Raw genomic sequence first — 16,776 nt, 5'->3', positions numbered from 1 at the left:
GTAGTCGCTAGCAAGTCGTCCGTACAACTGGGGTGAGTCCTAGTACGTCTCTCTAGACCTACCGTGTGGTGGCGCTCGGTCTGCAATTACTGACAGTGGCGACACGCGGGTCCGACATGTACTAATGGACCGCGGCCGATTTAAAGCTACCACCTAGCAAGTGTGGTGTCTGGCGGTGACACCACAAGGATCTAGTTTGTTTATACTCAAAAATGGCTGCACAAGCCCAAATTGTGTGTGTGTGTGTGTGTGTGTGTGTGTGTGTGTGTGTGTGTGTGTGTGTGACTTGACAAGGAAGAGCCTAAAACAGTTTAAATTGACAGCCTTGGTGGAAAGACATCGCCTTCGTTTGAGAAAATTACGGCCTTCATACAATATGTTAAAACTATAAGCTGGACCGGGTTTCGAACACACACCACTGTCTGTCGTGGGCAGTTGTGGCCCCAGGGAACGCCTCGCGGACGCAGTCAGAGCTCCATCTCGGGCTGCTATCCCTCTTTCGTTCGCGACAACGATGACGAGGCAGCAGGTGAGCTAACAGCCGCCCCCTGCATGTCCGTTCGCTGGTGGCTGCAGAGTTTGGAAGACGAGGCGGCAGTCGGTCCCTCAGGCGTGCTTTGGCGATTGGATTCACAGCTCGTGGTCATCAGAATCCCTGGTCATGGGTTCCAGTCCCGACACGGCCCACAGTTTTGATTCGCCTCGTACATTTAATACGCCAGAGCTCCTAGAGTGAATGACAAGTGACATCTGCAGTCACAAAAATTGAGCGAGGAGTGCACGCGTAGTTCCAGGTATGAAAATGCCTGTCCGCCGAATAACGGTCTCAGCTGTGCAAAGGATGAGATCGATGAGGACGACTTGCACGAAATACAGCGCGGCATCGAACGATTTTGGGTTTGGTTGGGTTGTTTGGGGGAAGAGACCAAACAGTGAGGTCATCGGTCTCATCGGATTAGGGAAGGAGGGGGAAGGAAGTCGGCCGTGCCCTTTCAAAGCAACCATCCCGGCATTTGCCTGGAGCGATTTACGTAAATCACGGAAAACCTGAATCAGGATGGCCGGACGCGGGATTGAAGCGTCGTCCTCCCGAATGCGAGTCCACATGTGCTAACCACTGCGCCACCTCGCTCGGTGAACGATTTTAGTGAGTGGGTTCAGAAGTGCTGAACCAGCGAGGTAATAAATGTGCCCTGACAAACGAGAACCTGTGCCAGACTCCGGCAGCCTCCGGCTTACTGCTGGAAGTCGCCTCCATTTTTTTTTAATTTTTATTTATTTGATTTTTACATAAGCGGCTCAGGCTATTTACCGTCCTTTGTAGCCGTTAGTGACTTTGGATTCTTTCCACAGGAGATAATTTTTTGTCGTCTACAAACAAAACTTCTTTATTTTTGAAAACGAAACTTAAAAGCGAGATGTTTACCTTTTTCATACTAAAATATTCGCTTCGAGTTGATTTTTGTCCTCTTGAAAAATTAAACTACTGTACTCTCGAGTACTGAAAATTCTTCAAACGTTATAAAAGAAAATTTTCATTCGTTTTCTTCTTCTTCTTCTTCTTCTTCTTCTTCTTCTTCTTCTTCACCCGATTTTCGGACACGATAAATCAGTTTTTTATGCTCTGTGCTTTCTGTGAGCCCAGTATTGATTCACGCTTTGTGATTTTGCTTTCCTTTCTTCGGAGATTTAGAGCGTTCATCTGGCTTGCATTTGCAGTTTTACCTATGAGCATATTTTCTGTGATTCACAATTCTCTTAAGTCCTTCTCCTTTCCCTTAAACCGATTTGCATTCTTTTGTTTTTGTTTGAACTTAAAAATTTTCCTCCTTTAAAATTAAATTTCTTCCTTGTTTAAGATTTAATTTTTTCCTTTTTCACAACTTCAAATGATTCTTCAGTTTTTAATTGTAATTATTTTTTTCATCTCTGATGACGACCTGTAGATTTTAAACGAGGATATAAAGAAAGCTTCTCTCAAAGTTGGTATGCCTCTCCTACACATCGAACAGCGTCGGCAGAATTTATTAAATATTTGCTCTTGCTGTTGCAACAAACAAAGCACAGAATAAAGCCCTCGAGGGAATATTTTAAACTTATTTCCGTGTAAAAAGCCATCTCGGCGGTGTCTCTAAGGACACTTTGAATTTTTTTGCTTCTTTCTGAGATGTTAATAAAAAGTTACATTCAAACGAAGACGATCTTCTGTGACTCCTCTACATACAAAGGATGCCGAGATATTTGGGCCGGGATTTGAGTCACATTTAGCACTGTTGTCTCGTCATGTATTAAGAAACCATTAGGCTTTCCAAATACGCCCCAAGGTCAGACTTAAATTTCCATTGTCACTCACGTTTCCATCTTTGATTACGGAACGCTTCTACCAGATAACTTAAGTTGCGACTTAAATACACGTAGTAGGCCTGCAAGTGCAATGTATTTTGTGAACACTTCTTATACATTGCTGTATTGTGTCGATCAAAAACACCAGATCTCTTATTGATAAAAAATGTCATATTTGACACGTTTCGGGCTTAGACCATCCAGAGAACATCAAACAAAAAGCCTTTTCGCTTATTATAGCGTCACACGTCGGTGCTCAACTGAGCTAAGCTCGAAACGTGGCAAAAATATACAAAAAAAAATTAGCAACAGGGAATCTCTTTGTTTTGAAGCAACGTATAACAGCAATGTACAAGATGTGCTTACGTCCTCCAACAAAATATTTGAGAATAGGATATACAGTACCACTCGTGAGAAGGTGTGGGGGGGGGGGGGGTTGTTACACGCCGTAAGGGGTGTACCAACGTCAACTGAACTACTGTATCGGGTCTTAGCACGGCACATATTTCATTGTTCTCGACATATTCACTACATCGCAAAGTCACCATTTCTGAGGCCACTTCGCCGATATTCTTTCATTCTATTACATTCGTATTCGTTTCGCGCTCATGACATCTGTGCATTTTATGTCAGTGAACTAAATTCAGTTATTATATTTACATCGTAAGCAAGGCCATATATGAATCAGTCAGGCAAAACAGCATTTTCGGTAATAGCATGCAAACCATGTTAGTACTGTACATAAACGTCCATCAAAGTCAAGATATTCTATGAGCATTGCCAGGACGAACGTACAACAGATAGACCACTTTCAGCTACCGACCTCAGGTATAAAGCGCCCTATCAGGCTGCACAGAATTTCTCTTTTTACAATTTCCAATGAAGGACAAAAAAATTGGTACAATAAAAGGACAAGTCAGCTACCACATTTCAACTTTTTTTTTTAATTTTCCAGAAACAGCAGGTCATTTACAAGCTCTTTAAAATTTCAAATCAGTAGGATATTTAAATGCAATGACCAGTAAACAGCAGCGCCACATTCAGCGTATACGGACAAAAATCGTATGCTATAGCGACATGAAACAACGTCCGTTGTGAATCATAACACATCATCAGAATAATAAACATTGTAGTGTAAGCCTGAAAACACATCACGACCTTTCGAGTTACTTCATAATCGTGAAACACTGAACCAGAAGCAAACCAAACAGAATATGTATCTATAAAGGCCATTTTAATGAAACTTCATAGCTAAAACAGAAATTAAAATGCTAAGTTGTCTCTACGAATGTATCAAATCGTAGGGCCTGTGACGTATAATTATATATATATATATATATATATATATATATATATATAAATTTTCGGTGCCTACAGTGTCACGTCTTTCAGTGTCACACAAATTTTTATTTTTAAAGGGGATCACTTAAGACTATATCCGTGGGTTCGCCCCTAAAATTTCTCCCTCATATCACAAAATTGTCGTCTGATGTAGTACAAACTGAAAAAAAAATTCCTTTTAAAGCACAGTTTCGTAAATAATTTATATTCAAAACCTTAACCTGTGTCACAGAACAAATCCTACATCGAGAATACTTTACACAAGTTTAAGGGAAGAAATGCTTCCGATCGATAATTATTACAGTATTTAAAGAACATCAAAATATGAACAGGCTGAAATGAACAAATAGTCCATGAGACTATGTTAATCAATTTAACTGTAAAAGGCTAAGGAGCATATGATTAGCAAAATGAGAAATATGCAAAAGTGAAATGCCAAAATGAACACTTCTCAACTGGGAGTAAATCAAAACAATCAGAATGGCTGAAAGAGAGCACAATAACATGAGCCGTAAACGAATAAGAGCTAAGCAACTAAGCAAATAAGAGAATACGCCAAAATGAGATGCCAACAAAATGAGAGCCGGCCGAACTCCGTCGGCCCTTATTATATACGGTTGCGCTCGTGGCGGCACCTCGCGGCCCGCACGCAACACGCGCACCTGCGACCGCAATGCACTCTTAGCGCTCGCTGCGGCGTCTAGCGGCCCGTACGCAAGTTGTGCGATTGCTGTCGCAGGTCGACCCTTAATCTATGATGTTACACGCCCTTAACTGCGTATGACAACATGAGGTATCTACTTAAGCCCCCCTGTAAAGTAGGGATTTCAGGTACGTAAAATATATGAAAGGTTAAAGCCAAATAGGCAAGCAGTGGAATCACACAACAGGAAAAACAAAGTGACGCGGGGTGTTAGGGAGGGATGAGGAGGGGGTGGTGGTGGTGGTGGTGGTGGAAAGAAGTAGTCAACAATTAAATCAATGAAGTGAATCTTGGAACTACATCAAACTGCTTAACAAAAGTTGCTATCTCGTTATCAACCCAGCATTCTAGAAATCCTTAATTTATGTGATTATATTTTAGTAGTGTCCTTATGGGACTAATTGTGTTGTTTTATCCTGGCAGGCTTCATTGACTGTCGGTTGTGATTCGTCTCTCGGCTGAGAGAGATAGCTAGCGAATCATCGACGGCTCAAATCCCGGTGGGCGCTTCGAGGGCACAGTACTCGCGACCTGTTTGCCACAACAAACTGGTTAGAGTCGCCAGCGCACGCAAACACTGCCCCTCCCTCCAGCAGCTAGAGCTGGGGAGCGCTCCGGCTGTGCTTTCTGCGCGTGTTTGTGTGTGTGTCGAGGCGGACACGGACTAGTGGATGTCGGCGCCGGCGGCCGACTGCGTGTGTCGCAAAGTGCGTGTGTGTGTGGCGGCGCCGTGTGCGTGATGCGTGTGACAGGGACAGGTGCGCGACGCAGCTGCGTGGGTGCGTGACAGCGGCGGGCCGAGCCAGCAGGGGACGAGAGAGAAGACACGCGGACCACCGGCAGTAGCAGACGGCCGCCATGAGGCTCATCAAGAAGTACTGGTGAGTACGCTGCCTGGCCCAGCCTCTCAAAGCCCTGTAACTCGTCATGTTGTCAAAATTCAGATCTTACCTTACTCGTAATGTTGGAAATGTGACGGCAACTGCATACATTACTTTCAACTTCAGTAAACCAAAACACCATTTACTTCGCTGTAGAGAACAGACGGGTAAAAGGTTAAGGGCCCTACACACCAACCAACCGACCGACCGACTGACAGACAAACTGCACGAGTTAGGCGATATGTCCAACCGACCGACCAACTTCTCTTGTCGGGCTGTCTGTTGAGTAGGACCACTCGATTCCCCCCCCCCCCCCCCTCTTCCTTTTTAGACGCTTACAGGGGAACTTCCCATCGCGCCCCCCTCAGATTTAGTTAAACTGAGTAGTCCATGCGGAAGACAGGCAACATCAAGGACAGTGTAAGCTCAGGAGCGCCGTGGTTAGCGTGAGCAGCTGCGGAACGAGAGGACCTTGGTTCAAGTATTCCCTCGCGTGAAAAGTATACGGAAATACGGAGGCGTCCGATCCCGCGCGTCTGCTTTGACCCATGACGCCACAAATATGGCTGAAACGATCATAAACCACGATTCCAATATGGCGCATATAAAGTCGGTACGTACACATTATGAGGACGAAAATACATCGAGAAACAAACACACACACTTTCCACAAAAAGCCTAATGACGCTAACGGGACAAGCGCGGGAAATGGGGTGTTTTTGGGTGAGGGCAAACTAAATATAAACAAATTTAGACACCCACCCCCATACAAAACCACACGAAACGACGAAAAAAAGCGACATCACAAAACTCCCCAAATGCCACTAAACACAATATCATCTGGAATCTGACACTTCCCTTGACCTATATAGCTCAAAAACATCTCCCGATACCAATATCAACACACACAGCCACACATTGGGATCGAACACTTCCCTTGACCTGCGCACTGTTAATTTTATCCGTGATATCCATTCCTGAACAAAAACAACAACCGATTAATTTTACTAAAATTACCACACGATGTACAGCGAACAACACTAAATTAACCTTCACACAAAATCGTTAACTCACTGAAACGAATTCCACTACAAAACACAGCCGACACTCGAACAATTCTGGATAATGAGCAAAAGCAAACTGAGCCCATTACACCACACAAACGAAAACCCTGAACATACCACCAGAAACCACAACAAATCACAACACGACGACATCTACAAGCACGCCACACTCACAAACCAAACTCCGCGCCGTCATGACGTCACACACAACACCCTTACGTCACGGGTCAAAGCCGACGCGTGGGATCGGACGCTTCTGTCGACCCAAGTAAATACCTTCTTTATTTTCGCAAAGTTATGATCTGTCCGTTCGTTCATTGCCGTCTCTGTTCACTGTAATAAGTTTAGTGTCTGTGTTTTGCGACCGCACCGCAAAACCGTGCGATTAGTAGACGAAAGGACGTGCCTCTCCAATGGGAACCGAAAACATTTGATCGCATGGTAATGGGTCAACCGATTCCTCCACATGAAAACACGTCTGATACATTCTATACGACACTGGTGACGGCATGTGCGTCACATGACAGGAATATGTTGTCGATTCACCAAACTTGTACACTTGGCGAATGGGTAAAAAGATTCTTCTACCTTGCGCGATTTAGGTTTTCTTGTGGATGTGATAATCATTCCCAAAAAAGTGATGAAAACATAAGAGTTTGTCACATAAACTGCAACAAACGAATGTGACAGTTTCACAGTCGCACAGTTTTCCCTGTGCTCTGTCAAAACATATGTTTTTAACGTTTTCAAATTTTTCCGTGTGTAGACCGTCAAATCCTGCATATGTCCAAGCTAATCTGAACATGTCCTGGAATTTTGGAGAGCGAAGTTGATTATGTGTGAGTGCCTGAACTTTGATAATTGACACACGATCACGTAAACAATACTGCTCTGTGTACCTGTGCAGCTTAGCAAAATCATAGAATCTTTGCACAAAGTATTTCACTTGCCGAAAACCAAACACATGTAACGGTTGCACAAGAGGTGTACAACCTGGAGGAATGGTAATCACGTCTATTCCCACACTAAAACTGTACAATGCCTGATCCTTCTGTCCTGTATAGCTGTCAAGGAGTAAGGCAAAATCTTTGTCCGCGTAACGAGCAATCACACGTCCATTAAAGTCTTTCACTAGTCTTTTTTTTTTCATTTTTCCTGACGCACTGCAATTCACAATGACATTCGGCGTTTGTGCAAGCACCCTATTCACCTGTTGCTGAACTTGCGGTCCAAATACACCAAATACACAAAAAATTAGGGAAGACTTGAACCGAGGATCTCTCGTTCCGCAGCTGCTCAACGCTAACCACTGGAACACGGCGCTCCTGAGCTCACACTATCCTTGATGTTGCCTATCTTGCGCATGGACTACTCAGTTTGTATATTTTGCTTATTTTTTTCATAGTTCCACACAACTTCTTCCTCTTTTCTCGATTGATCTGTGTTCAGGTTTTCAAGGCCTATCCACTGTGCCAGCTTATAACTAGGAATCTGACGGGGTTGCGATGGGGAGGTTCCCTTGTAAGTAGTATGACGTGTTACGCTGTCCACTTGCTTTGAATGGAGTTAGTGTGTCGCGCACTTGATCTGGCGCTGACTAAGATAGCATGGCGGCGCGTTGCTATTTACGAGCAACAATTCTGATTAAGCTCCACCTACTTCACAGCATACGATATGCACCGACGTGCGATTAGGGACACCTGACCTGCTATACCGCCTCACGTTTCCCTCAAGGGCAAGCATAGAATGCAACCAAAACCTTCCAACATCTTAACGGCAACACTCGTCAATCTGCAAGCACCTGTCCCAGTAGCACCAAGCGGGCACAGAGTTCATTCTTGCGTAATTACAATAATTCTACAAATAATTGCGTAGCAAATATTACCGTCTGTTATGCAACAAAAATGACAGTAACTACACAGGTACTATATGCTACAGTTAGTTAAGTAATAAGCCATAAGCTCGCTACACTCCTGTTTCCACTCTTCTGTGATATACTGACCATTAGTTATTTGAATAAAGAGACGCTACATTCTAATTAACATGTATTTGATATGGGTTATTGCCATCACAAAACAATGAGGAAGAAAAATATGTCGTTAAAGTGTTATTACACAGGCTACAAGATATATGTTGCCCCAGTCACACTTTTTGTCTCAAAAACTGTCTACTGTTTATTCAAGCTACCACCCAGGAAACGTTTGTTAATGATAGTCGACGGATTTTCAGAACTGGAGCTGAATTATCCACTAGATATTTACTGGCAATTGTGATGAAATATTTTGAGCAGTTCGTGCGTAATAAGTGACAAGCAATCGTAAAATTCAAGTTTTCGACTGTAAGAAGGTTGTTTTAAGAGTAAATCACAATTCCCCGTCCTTTACTTTGTGGTAAACTTCCTTGTTTTCTGCTGTTGACTCTACTACAGTAATGAATGTTCACGTTTTCGATGCCACACTAGTTGTTTGCTACTCCACATCTAGCCATAGATTTAAATCCAGCTGGAAATGTATATTTAAAGTCAGATAGTTTTTCTCTGTTTTGATTGAACAGGACCGCAACGAATTTAAGTTGCGGAATCCTACGAAACGCGTGAGTTCGTACTGCAGTGCTGCGTAGGTAAAAAAGATACCCATTCGTAATCGTCAGATGACTGAGGGAATCTGCTAAACTTAATTATTATGTATTACTTGTAGGCGCTTTTCTGTCGCTTATGTGCACTGTTTTTTGAGTTGTGGAGTTGTAACGTTTGTCTCTTCAGTAGGTGTGATGTTTATGACTAACAAAGGACAGTTATATTAAGTGATTTGCTGACTGCGTACCTCATTATGTGTCCCTGTATATTTATTTACCTGGCCCTTTTTTAACCAATCCATCTACTAGCAGGAAAGCAATACCAGTAAACCTAAACCAATTAAAACCTGTGCTCGATAACGTCAAATTAGAAGTAAGTACATTCAGTTCTTACTGCGACCCTGTAAATCTGAATAAGCACCAAAGTGTCCCTGTGCGCCGGCCGGTGTGGCCGTGCGGTTCTAAGCGCGTCAGTTTGGAACCGCGTGACCGCTACGGTCGCAGGTTCGAATCCTGCCTCGGGCACGGATGTGTGTGATGTCCTTAGGTTAGTTAGGTTTAAGTAGTTCTAAGTTCTAGGGGACTGATGACCTCAGTAGTGAACTCCCATAGTGCTCAGAGCCATTTGAACCATTTGTCCCTGTGCGAAAATCCATAAAATGTGTGAAATAAATATCTTACCTCTTATTCGTGTCGCCTTTGATGTTAGCGTTGTTCTGTCCTCTGCACTACTAAACCAACTACGGTTGCAAAAGCCAGAATACAATATGTTTGACTGAGTCAGATTTAGAATTTGTTTAAATTAAACGACTTGGATTTGGGAGGCGGAACATGACTGAGGAGAATCGCTGTATTACCTTACTTGAAAATCGTACTGTATTGTGAAACTGACTTGCAATTGTTAAGCCATATCATAAAAATAAGATGTACGCAAACAAATGAACTTTAGAAATAAATACAATAAAAAACGTGGGGTTACATACAAAGGTGGTCTCATTCAAATTCGTTCTATAGCAAAAGCGCATAAACATATGAATATTAATTATCTTATTGTAGATTAATGTAACAATATGTAGATTGTTCAACAAAATTTCATAATAATATTTACAGCATTTTCTTAATTAATTTTCTTCAAGCAATCCCACAAACGCGTGAGTTCGTATTGCTGCAGCGTTGCGTAGGTAAAAAGGTAGCCAATCATAAGCGTCAGAGTATCTCGTCTCCTACCTTCCAAACTTTACAGAAGCTCTCCTGCGAACCTTGCAGAACTAGCACTCCTGAAAGAAAGGATATAGCGGAGACATGGCTTAGCCACAGCCTGGCGGATGTTTCCAGAATAAGATTTTCACTCTGCAGCGGAGTGTGCGCTGATATGAAACTTCCTGGCAGATTAAAACTGTGTGCCAGACCGAGACTCGAACTCAGGACCTTTGTCTTTCGCGGGCAATTTTCGCAGGAGAGCTTCTGTAAAGTTTGGAATGTAGGAGACGAGATACTGGCAGAAGTAAAGCTGTGAGTACCGGGCGTGAGTCGTGCTTCGGTAGCTCAGATGGTAGAGCACTTGCCCGCGAAAGGCAAAGGTCCCGAGTTCGAGTCTCGGTCGGGCACACAGTTTTAATCTGCCAGGAAGTTTCATATCAGCGCACACTCCGCTGCAGAGCGAAAATCTCATTCAGCTCGCTAGCTGTGTGGTGCGTGGCCGGACCGCTCCTTCTTGCGGGGGCCCCCCTCAGCTAGCCCAGCACGTGCAGCAGAACAAGTGCGTGACGTGGGACTGGCTGTCGTGCCCGGACGCCGGCCTGTGGAGCCCTCCGCCTCAGTCTCAATCTGGCCCTCCCTGCGCGAATTATGCAGGACCAGAGCTCGCCGTATCGACGGCTTTCCCGCGCTGGTGACGTAAGCAGGCCAGTCTGGGCCGCCCTACAATGAGGCGCCCACCGCGGCCACAATAACACACTTATCGACCACCCCCCTCCCCCCGCCCCACCTGACGCTGCTATTCTCGTTCTCTCCCCCCTCCCCCACCTCCAAACCGTCCCCTTAGTGCCGGCTCTCTTTTGTTAGGAGCCTATTTTCCCCTCCGGCCGCCTTATTCTGCAAAAGCCTCCGCGCAATCTTATTCCTGCGAGTATCCAACAACAAACGTGCCGTCTACACAGGAACGAAGCTTCGGATACAATGGACTTCGCAAATTAAGGAACGAGATGGGAGTGCCTTGCAAAACCCATAAACGTTTGTTCCGAGAGAGTACCATTCCGATACGCACAGTCACCACCATCACCGCCGCACCATTACTGTTACCAGTCAACTGATGTGCAATGTTTCATCAACGATATACTGCTGACTTTTTTTAATTTATCAATGTTTAATTAGAGAAAGATATTTCCGTGAACGGATTTGATCGCAAGCGACGCACACACACACACACACACACACACACACACACACACACATCCACACACACACACACACTTTCTCACTCGTGAGCGTGTGTGTGTGTGTGTGTGTGTGTGTGTGTGTGTGTGGTTTCAGTGCTCCCCTGTACCACAAAAGAAAGACGACCAGGATTTGAGCTGATACCCAATTCCTGAAACGAGATGGCATCCAAACCTATACGCACATTATGTACGAGGGGCATTCAGTAAGTAATCCAATAGGCCTACAGTACTTTTTTTCTGGAAGGAGGTTGGTTTTATTCAGGATCACTAACGTCGATTTGCAGTAGGGTTTTGGAACATATACTGTATTCGAACATTATGAAGTACCTGAAAGAAAACGATTAATTGACACATAGTCAGCACAGATTCAGAAAATATCGTTCTTGTGAAACACAACTAGCTCTTTATACTCATGAAGTAATAAGTGCTATCGACAGGGGATGTCAAATTGATTCCATATTTTTAGATTTCCAGAAGGCTTTCGACACCGTTCCTCACAAGCGTCTTCTAACCAAACTGCGTGCCTACGGAGTATCGCCTCAGTTGTGCGACTGAATTCGTGATTTCCTGTCAGAAAGGTCACAGTTCGTAGTGTTACTTAAAATCCGTCTTGATTGCAATTTTTTTTTTTATTATTCATATGACCGGTTTCGGTTCATTCAGAACCATCTTCAGATCCGATATTTCAGTTACAGGAGTAACCCGTCCAAATCTAGCAACTTTCATATGCTACGTCACATGTGATTTTCATACAGAGCGCTACGTGGCGTTACCAACATAAAAACCTAAACAGCCTACTTACAACTTGACAGTTGATCGTTGCAGCATGAGGGAGAACACCGAACAGAATAGCACCTTCAGCGTCCAGGAAAACCGCCGCCATGACTTTACCGGTGGCGGGTGCGGCTTTGAACATATTACTCTGAGGAGATGTGGTGTCACGCCACTCCTTGGACTGTCATTTTGTTTCCGGTTCAAAATGATCAACCCATGTCTCAACGCCTGTGACGATGTTTGACAAAAAATTGTCTCAGTCAGCGTCGTAACCCGCGAGTAGTTCAGATTATTCTTCACTACCCCTTACGGTCTGTTAGACTGAGGAAGTCAGCGGCCAGACTCCTCTGAGTATCCCAACTGGTGGACGAATGTGTCAGCGCTACCAACAGAGTCGTCCGGCTGACGAGCGAGGTGTTCAGAGTGCGGTCCGCCGATCACCTCCAGTGAGAGGGTCCGCACGCTCCAGCACTCCAGGAGTCACAGTTGCCTGGCGGCCGGTCGTTACACGTGAGGCCGGGCAGGTCTGCACGACCTTCGGTCGGAGCCAGACATCTCGCTCAACGACTCAGTGAGCTGTTGTTCACTGCCAGTTATCTGTAGACATTCTGCAAGCGCCTATGAATACACTACTGGCCATTAAAACTGCTACACCACGAAGATGATGTGCTACAGACGCGACTTTTAACCGACAGGAAGAAAACGCTGTGATATGCAAATGATTAGCTTTTCAGAGCATTCACACAAGATTGGCGCCGGTGGCGATACCTACAACGTGCTGACATGAGGAAAGTTTCCAACCGATTTCTCATACACAAACAGCACTTGACCGGCGTTGCCTGGTGAAACGTTGTTGTGATCCCTCGTCTAAGGAGGGGAAATGCGTACCATCACGTTTCCGACTTTGATAAAGGTGGGATTGCAACCTATCGCGATTGCGATTTATCGGATCGCGACATTGCTGCTCGTGTTGGCGAGATCCAATGACTGTTAGCAGAATTGCTATCGGTGGGTTCAGGAGGGTAATACGGAACGCCGTGCTGGATCCCAACGGCCTCGTATCACTAGCAGTCGAGGTGACAGGCATCTTATGCGCATGACTGTAACGGATCGTGCAGCCACGTCTCGATCCCTGAGTCAACAGATGGCGAAGTTTGCAAGACAACAACCATCTGCACGAACAGTTAAACGACGTTTGCAGCAGCATGGACTATCAGCTCGGAGACCGTGGCTGCGATTTCCCCTGACGCTGAATCACAGACAGGAGCGCATGTGATGGTGTACTCGACGACGAACCTGGGTGCACGAATGGCAAAACGTCATTTTTTCGGATGAATCCAGGTTCTGTTTACAGCATCATGATGGTCGCATCCGTGTTTGGCGTCGTCGCGGTAAACGCACATTGGAAGCGTGTATTCGTCATCGCCAAACTGGCGTATCACCCGGCGTGATGGTATGGGGTGCCATTGGTTACACGTCTCGGTCACCTCTTGTTCGCATTGACGGCACTTTCGACAGTGGACATTACATTTCATATGTGTTACGACTCGTGGTTCTACTCTTCATTCGATCCCTGCCAAACCCTACATTTCAGCAGGGTAACGCACGACCGCATGTTGCAGGTCCTGTACGGGCCTTCCTGGATACAGATAAAGATCTCTCACCAATTGAAAAGGTATGGTCAATGGTGGCCGAGTAAATGGCTCGTCACTACTCTTGATGAACTCTGGTATCGTATTTTACCTGCATGGTCAGCTGTACCTGTACACGCCATCCAAGCTCTGTCTGACTCAATGCCCAGACGTATCAAGGCCATTATTACGGCCAGAGGTGGTTGTTCTGGGTACTGATTTCTCAGTAACTATGCACCGAAATTGCGTGAAAATGTCGTATAATATACTTGTCCAATGAATATCCGTTTATCATCTGCATTTCTTCTTGGTGTAGCAATTTTAATGTGCAGTACTGCATCATCGATGCTATAGCTTCCCGGCAAAAGAAACTCGGTGACAGCTCAAATGGTTCTAAGCACTATGGGACTTAACATCTGAGGTCAGCAGTCCCCTAGAACCTAGAACTACTTAATCCTAACTAACCTAAGGACATCACACACATCCATGCCCGAGGCAGGATTCGAACCTGCGACCGTAGCGGTCGCGCGGTTCCAGACTGAAGCGTCTAGAACCGCTCGGCCACAGCGGCCGGCCTCAGTGACAGCTCCGTGCTTGGAACGCACCTCCGATATAGACGCCATTTTGAAGGCTGGGTATTGCACTGCCGCGTATCGGAACTGAGATGCTGTGCCACATCGCTCGTGCGCCGACTGTAACACCGCGTTCAGACTCACTTAAATCTTGATAAGCTGCCACTGTAGCGGCAGTAACCGATCTAAGAACTGTGTCACACACTTGTTGTCTCATATAGGCTTTGCCGACTGCAGCGCCGTCTTCCGCCTGTTCAAATGGTTCAAATGGCTCTGAGCACTATGGGACTTAACATCCATGGTCATCAGTCCGCTAGAACTTAGAACTACTTAAACATAACTAACCTAAGGACATCACACAACACCCAGTGATCACGAGGCAGAGAAAATCACTGACCCCGCCGGGAATCGAACCCGGGAACCCGGGCGTGGGAAGCGAGAACGCTACCGCACGACCACGAGCTGCGGACCTTCTGCCTGTTTACATATCTCTGTATTGGAATAAGCATGCCTATACCAGTTTCTTTGGCGCTTCAGTGTATAACGAAAAGGAAAAATGGACTCTAAAGCGCGTACCTTAAGAGTTATGAGCAGTTTTTCAAGAGGAAAGACGTTCCACAGTAGTGAAGGTGAACTAGTGATCGTAGCTCTTAAAGTATGGATGTTTACTATACTTGTTTTTTATCTTGTCATACGAGAAATCGTTTCCCTAAGTTTTGCCGCCAAGTTTTGAAACACCCTGTACATTAGAGGCAGTGGCAAGCTAGGAGGGCTACACGTTCGTTTAAGTTTCTCTAATAAAAGTGTAATAATCAACACTGGTATATGCCACTTCACTCCTGAACTTCCTCTGACTAACGCAGCTGATAAAAAAGCTAATGTTTCGAGTGGCGAGGTTGTATTTCGGTATCCTGCAGTTCGGCACAGTTAAGACTGACCAGCAGACACAGAAGCACACGCTTCGACGCCGTACCAACGAGGCACCTTTCCCGTGGAATACTCCTTTTTTTTAGCGTCACAGGAGAGTAACTGTAGTAGTAGAACGCTCAGAAACGGAGCGCTACTTTGCGAATGGCTATTGCGGTCACACTTCGAGGAAGAGATGCAAACTCGGCAGCGTACGTCATGGCAGGCGTGCCGTAAAGCGCAGCCGGCGATAAGATAAGGGCAACTGCTGCCGAGGCTCGGCCGGCCGGAGAAGACAGCCGCCGGCGCGTGTCGCTGCACTGGTCGGAGGAGACCAGGTGTGCGAGGCACCCTCTTCCACTCACCGGGAACCGACAGGCAGGCAGGGGCGCTTCCTGTAACGACGCGCGGCGCAAGCAGGACCTGCTGGCGGTTATACACTCCTGGAAATTGAAATAAGAACACCCTGAATTCATTGTCCCAGGAAGGGGAAACTTTATTGACACATTCCTGGGGTCAGATACATCACATGATCACACTGACAGGCCCACAGGCACATAGACACAGGCAACAGAGCATGCACAATGTCGGCACTAGTACAGTGTATATCCACCTTTCGCAGCAATGCAGGCTGCTATTCTCCCATGGAGACGATCGTAGAGATGCTGGATGTAGTCCTGTGGAACGGCTTGCCATGCCATTTCCACCTGGCGCCTCAGTTGGACCAGCGTTCGTGCTGGACGTGCAGACCGCGTGAGACGACGCTTCGTCCAGTCCCAAACATGCTCAATGGCGGACAGATCCGGAGATCTTGCTGGCCAGGGTAGTTGACTTACACCTTCTAGAGCACGTTGGGTGGCACGGGGTACATGCGGACGTGCATTGTCCTGTTGGAACAGCAAGTTCCCTTGCCGGTCTAGGAATGGTAGAACGATGGGTTCGATGACGGTTTGGTTGTACCGTGCACTATTCAGTGTCCCCTCGACGATCACCAGTGGTGTACGGCCAGTGTAGGAGATCGCTCCCCACACCATGATGCCGGGTGTTGGCCCTGTGTGCCTCGGTCGTATGCAGTCCTGATTGTGGCGCTCACCTGCACGGCGCCAAACACGCATACGACCATCATTGGCAGCAAGGAAGAAGCGACTCTCATCGCTGAAGACGACACGTCTCCATTCGTCCCTCCATTCACGCCTGTCGCGACACCACTGGAGGCGGGCTGCACGATGTTGGGGCGTGAGCGGAAGACGGCCTAACGGTGTGCGGGACCGTAGCCCAGCTTCATGGAGACGGTTGCGAATGGTCCTCGCCGATACCCCAGGAGCAACAGTGTCCCTAATTGCAGGGAAGTGGCGGTGCGGTCCCCTACGGCACTGCGTAGGATCCTACGGTCTTGGCGTGCATCCGTGCGTCGCTGCGGTCCGGTCCCAGGTCGACGGGCACGTGCACCTTCCGCCGACCACTGGCGACAACATAGATGTACTGTGCAGACCTCACGCCCCACGTGTTGAGCAATTCGGCGGTACGTCCACCCGGCCTCCCGCATGCC

The 16,776-nt window shown here is 46.2% G+C and overlaps 1 protein-coding gene across 1 annotated transcript in view; it reads left to right on the top strand.

Moving 5' to 3' along the window:
* LOC126106441 (protein PALS1-like) overlaps positions 1 to 16,776 on the top strand; it is a 614,066-nt gene that overhangs the window by 51,852 nt on the left and 545,438 nt on the right. The window contains exon 2 of the mRNA XM_049912721.1: positions 4,811 to 5,268. Within this exon, the coding sequence (XP_049768678.1) occupies positions 5,246 to 5,268 (23 nt within the window). The 5' untranslated portion in view covers positions 4,811 to 5,245. The remainder of the gene's footprint in view (positions 1 to 4,810; positions 5,269 to 16,776) is intronic.

The sequence above is a fragment of the Schistocerca cancellata genome, chromosome 10 (genome assembly GCF_023864275.1).
Source record: "Schistocerca cancellata isolate TAMUIC-IGC-003103 chromosome 10, iqSchCanc2.1, whole genome shotgun sequence".
NCBI classification, from domain to species: domain Eukaryota; kingdom Metazoa; phylum Arthropoda; class Insecta; order Orthoptera; family Acrididae; genus Schistocerca; species Schistocerca cancellata.
The sequence above is the reverse complement of the archived record's forward strand: the minus strand, read 5'-3'. Positions and strand labels throughout refer to the sequence as shown.